At 31.7% G+C, this 5,920-nt stretch overlaps 1 protein-coding gene across 1 annotated transcript; it reads right to left on the bottom strand.

Moving 5' to 3' along the window:
• Positions 1 to 3,290: 3,290 nt before the first annotated feature.
• On the bottom strand, positions 3,291 to 3,981 carry LOC125583768 (putative glycine-rich cell wall structural protein 1). The gene has a single exon (XM_048751263.1). The coding sequence runs from the start codon at positions 3,875 to 3,877 to the stop codon at positions 3,431 to 3,433; it is 447 nt and encodes a 148-aa protein (XP_048607220.1). The 5' UTR covers positions 3,878 to 3,981; the 3' UTR covers positions 3,291 to 3,430.
• Positions 3,982 to 5,920: the final 1,939 nt, after the last annotated feature.

Genomic DNA, 5,920 nt, shown 5'->3' with positions numbered 1-5,920 from the left:
GCTACTCACATAGCCGATCCTTTTTTCTTGATTCGAAATCTAATTCATTTATTTGTATTGTGGAAGCACCGTAGCTTAGTGGTTAAGGTTTAAAGGTTTCTACACCCAGGTCTGGGGTTCGAACCCCAGACTATGCAATTTCTTGCAGATTACAGGAAATCCAGGTTTCAAGTCCCGGAGAGAGCGATTTATTAATTCAGGCTACAGAAAAAAGGTTTACAAGGAATCTTCAATATGGTGCAAGTAAATCTGGTCAGTAATGGATCTTCATAGGACGACTCAGATGATGCAGTTAGGCGTAGATCTTCATAAGGCATGTAGTATTGTCGGTTGTCGAATCGTCTATGTAACCTTTTTCATAAATGTAATGTCATAATAAATCAGCGTTATAAAAAAAATTCATTTATTTGTACTTGACATTTCTAATTTTGCTTATAATAATATTAAGATCAGCTAAAGTAATGCGTATATTAGGCCTCGCGGGGTTAGATTTATGTAGTTAGAGACTTTGTCTAATGTTAAAACCATAATGAATTTCTCGTGATAATAATCCTACAATGGGAGAGTTTTGTTATAAATTGTTCTAGATAACGGTTTGTTGTAATTGAATGCGAGTGGTCTTTCAACCTTTAAAGACACTAGAAACAAAAAGGAAGAAGACCTAATTGTAGTCTAATAATGTTTTCTTAACCATCAAATTGTATTCTTGAGGTCTTAATAAAACAAATCACAATGCAACTTTAATAACTTCAAATTCTTGTGATTTGGATTATTTTGCATCTCTCATTAATTAAGAGTAAGAAACCATTTAAATGCAAAGAAAAGCATAGAAACATAAAAAGCAAAGATAAATCTGAGAGGTTAAGTGGTCCTTGAGGATAATGATTAAGGGTGTTCACACTGCCTTCGAAGCAGCTTCTATGTTAGGCCTTGGTTCGGTTAGTTTCTCATATGTTTGTCTAATAAAGAAGACATAAACTACTTTTTACTAGTTAGCTTAGTCCTGATGTCTCTCTTAAATGCAGTTTATTAAAAACTTGATATTGAAGAACCACTGATTGCTTAAAGAAAAATTCTCCACTGCAAACTCGAAAGTTAGGATTTTACTCTAGAATCTGGATGAGGATCTGACCAACCCCAAAACTGAAAACAAAGTTTTGAAACCTGATCCGGACACTGAACTGGACTTACCGGATCACCGGATTGTTGGATCGACCGCGGACGAACCGTGGGTTTATAATTTAAATAATTTTGTTATATTATAATATATTACTATTGAAAAATATAAAAAATGTTTTAAAAACATTTGGAAAAATACTAAACTTTAAGTTTTTTTCACATACAAAATATATAAAATATATTAGACTATTGAACAATTTTATAACAAGTAAAAGTTATGACAAAATATATCAAGACTTAAAATCTAGTAGTACTTAAATGTCTAGTGTGAATAACAAAATTTAAATTTAAATCCAAAATAAACCAAAAATAAAACATAAAACTGTAATAAATTATCGATAAAAAAATAAACTAATGCCAAATCACATCAACTAGTTTTGTTAATAGATTCATAATCCACGTGATCATATAATCTTTTTATTTTTGAAAAACCAAAAACTTAACTTCTTATTTAGAATATAAAAAAAAATTAATAGTATAACTGAAAAATCCAAAAAAATAATTAAAAATTACGTATTAGTTCAACCAGTGGCTCAACCAGTAGCCGGGGTTTGGGTTTTAACGATTTTTTTTGTGGGTTTTGCATAGTTTTTAAATAATGAGTTTTTCTCAAATCCAAACCGGAATACATATTTATGACCTGCCTGAAATGAACTCAATTACTCCAGATATTGGGCACTTAATAATAAAATGTATGGGCCTAGATCTGGTCGGTAAGAGTATCTAACAAGTGTCAGATTTTGGAAAATATTGATTTATTCGATTCAGACGCGGTAGAATGCGAATTTCATTCCGGTTCAGTTATTCGGTATAATCTTTTCATAACCATTTTGAGGGTTGATTAAAATTCGGTCCGGGTTTGTCTTGGTTAATTTACTCCTAACAACTGTACGGTTAAAACGCCATGGTTCTTTACGGTGGCGGTCAGTGGGGGACCCACGTGAAGAGTAGTAGTAGGATAACTTGAAACCACAAAATATTATAAAATAAATTTATATGATAATTTAATTTATCGACTTTGGTGAATTTGGTTTAAAATATTGTCAATAAACCTACAAATCCGGGTCCAAATCCGTTTAGTGACATTATACTAACCTATATTTAATTTTGACAAAATTTTGCATATCTTTATTAAAAAAATGGTTTTGGGTTCGCCATTGGTGGCGGTGCGGAGAAATCTTTTTTATCAGGGGTAAAATATAAAAACAAAACTATTAATTATTCAAATATAAATACTAGCACACAATTTTATAACATTTTATATAAATCTTATTCCCTCTATTTTATTTTAAGTGGTGTTTTAGAATTTTCTTTTTGTTTCAATTTAATTGATGTTTTTAAATTTCTATACAAATAGTATGATTTTCTATTAGTTGAGTTAGATGTAATCATTATTGTTTTATACAAATAAGATAGATTGAATAAAAGTTAGTAATTCTTAAAAGCTGTACAAAAACCTTAAAAACCTATTATTTTGAAACAGAGGAACCTATTGAAAAAGGTTGAAGTTTACTAAAAATATTTATTGCAGTAGATTTATCGAACATGACTTGTAAAAAGTTAATATATAGCCACTAATTCATAACATTATAAAATTTAAAATTATAAAAAAAATTAATTAACTGTTTAGTTCTGATTTCTAGGTTAGATATATGCATGTTTTTTTTTGTGACTTAGCTATATGCATGTTTATTAACTGATCTTAGTAAGCAATGAGAATTTGATTTAGTAGCCACTATATTATATGGACAAACCCAGTTTTATCTAGAAATATTTAAAATAACTAAAACAGTGAATGAAAAAAACGATGGGGGCAAGATAATTATGATGAATGGGGGAAATATTTAATTGTCTTAACAATTTACATTACGTGTAATTATTAGTTAACGTGCGTCCGCACCTGGTTCTTTATATGCATGCAAAAGTTCTCTTTTATACAAAATGGTGACGCGAAGAAGAAACGGCAGACACTTCTGTTCCTTTTGCTAATTCGGAGTTGATCATCTATAAGTATCAAATCAAATATTAACACACTAGTTTTTTTCGTAAAAAAAAACACAAGATATATCAGGTCTAGTTATGATACAAAGTACAGAGGTAACACGCAACTATTTAATAATTCTTTTGATCCTTATTTATGCATTAAGATTGTAGTATACATATGTGGTGCCAACCATGGTAATTTTATTTTTCTTTTTCCAGTCTTATGTATCTATGCTTGTGTTAAGATAAACAAGAAATGCTTATTATTTTAGCGGTGTTGGCTTCTCTCTCTACGACCTGGAGAAGCTCCACCATTTCCACCGCCTGCGCCACCCCCTTCACTTGCGTGTCCAGTCCCACTTCCATGGCCAGAACCACCGCCTGTGGCTCCTCCTCCTCCTGAGCCAAACCCAAACCCAGTTCCTGAACCAGAACCTGAACCAAACCCAAATCCGGTCCCCTTTCCTTTTCCATCTGGGGTCGAACCAGAACCAGAACCATAACCATAACCACCTTCTGGGGTTGATCCCCATCCCCAATTATATCCCCAATTAGGTCCATGAGCCGAACCGCTTGCACCGCTGGATCCTCCGGTGGGATCACTACTCGGGCTGGCCGCAGAATGAGTAGGGCTTTCAGACTCTCCTCCTCCGTAGACAAACGAGAAGGCTAATAGTAGAGACATTAGAGCCAATGTGAGAAACTCACCTTTCATTTTCCTTTTGATATATTTGTTTCAACGCTCTTTCCTTGTGTTCTCACTAGGTCCAAGACTTTATATAACCACTCTCTCACACGACATAGACACGTATTACTGTTATTATGTGATGAGAAAATCTAGATAGTAGTATAAAAACTATATAAGAAAAAAGAGAGCCAGTTAGTGATACCCGTGAGTCCGTTACTAGTCTCTCTTTTAGGCATGTGAGAATCCAATTTTAGGGTTATAATTAAAATGTCGGTTTCTCGTGATATCTTTTTTAAGGCATCTATAGTAATGACTCACACCACTCATGATTTGTGCTATTTTTTTTAGTAGTCCACTAACTCTTTGGACATTGCTTTCTTTCTTTACTTATATGGGTCAAAACTTAAATCATTTTCCAGAATTCTACCAAAAAAAAACCTTAACTTTACACAAATTGCGAAAAGAAACATAAATTTTTGGGTTGACCAAAAAAACACCAAATTTTCATTAACTTTAGAATTAATTAACAATGTTTTCGCTGACTTGCCAATTTAGCACGCCGTCAACAAATTTAACAGAAATGTTTGACGTCGTTTATTGTTGGCGTTAAGTGAAACGACGTCGTTTTACTTAACGCCAACAATAAACGATGTCAAATATTTCTGTTAAATTTGTTGACGGCGTGCTAAATTGGCAAATCAACGAAAACATTGTTAATTAATTCTAAAGTCAAAGAAAGTTTGGTGATTTTTTGGTCAGCTCAAAAATTCATGTTTCTTTTGGCAATTCGTACAAAGTTGATGTTTTTTTTGGCCGAATTCTCAATCATTTTCGTATAATCCTCAAATTTATAAGATCGAATAAATTCTAAGAAATGCTATAACCTAGCTTGTGTAAATGGTTCCGTGAGTTACTGCAGTATTATACCTTCTCAGAAAAGGCTTTTCATGCCTCTATTGTGTGATAATTTTCTGGCTTTATTTCAGAATGTATTATCTGGTTTTAATTTTATGGGATGTGTCTTACTCTCCCATACATGTGTACGTTTTTGACCATTTTAAAAAAATGATAACCGTTTTAGGAAAATTATTCTTTGTTAGTATTTTTTGTTGTGTCTGTATGTTTTTGCTTTTAATCAATACACAAGAGTTAGCTACCAGAAATATGTAACTATTTTGGTAATTATACACTCTTCTTAAACAGATCCCGTGAGTTGTTGACAAATGGCAGCTCACATTCTAAAATATCTTTTGCTGGCTCTCTAGAGATTTCCACTAACATAATGAATAATGTCGGTTGGCAGTTAAGATAATCTTGCCTCCAATACTTTTTCATGCGTCTTAGGACTTTGTGATATTCTTTATTGTTTGCTTGTCATTTTCTACATATTCTTTTTCCCGCATCAGAGAGAACAAGGGCTTCTACATTGGGTTTGAATGCTAAACTATGTAATTTATTAAAACAAATCATTAATTCTTTTTGAAAGAAACATATTAACTGTTAATTTCGAATCAAGTGGTCTTCACCTAATGGTAAAAAGATTCTAGCTGGAACTTTTACCGTGAGTTTGATTCTTTTTGGCCATCCATAGATATTTTAAATGGTAAGAAAACATGGATTTCATGGATCTCTTGGTGATTAGTCATTGGATCTAGAAAACTTTTGGAATCACACAAAGTTTATCAAAAAAAAAAAAAAAAGGAAGAGGCAAGAATTATACATTCACGTACAATCAATCAAATTCGTTTATCTTTTTTCTTGTAGATACTCGTCTACAAATATTAGGCCAATTAAGACTGCTAGTAATTCAAATAATGTTATTCATTTGTATACTTGATTTAAATTCCGTATATAATTTAAAACAAAATTTGTAAATAAAAATTTAACTTAAATTTATTATTATTTGTAAGTATTCAATTCTATAACTTTAGTTTGACGATCTTCAAAATCATTACAGAATTAATATTAAATTACACTTAATTAGTTTTGATTTTATAAATATTGAATTTTCGTATAAAAATCTCTAAATAATAGTAGAGTATGTGTTTAAAATTAGGATTACCCGGTGCA

The sequence above is a fragment of the Brassica napus genome, chromosome C3 (genome assembly GCF_020379485.1).
Source record: "Brassica napus cultivar Da-Ae chromosome C3, Da-Ae, whole genome shotgun sequence".
Lineage (NCBI taxonomy): Eukaryota > Viridiplantae > Streptophyta > Magnoliopsida > Brassicales > Brassicaceae > Brassica > Brassica napus.
This window is presented reverse-complemented; position numbering and strand designations above follow the sequence as displayed.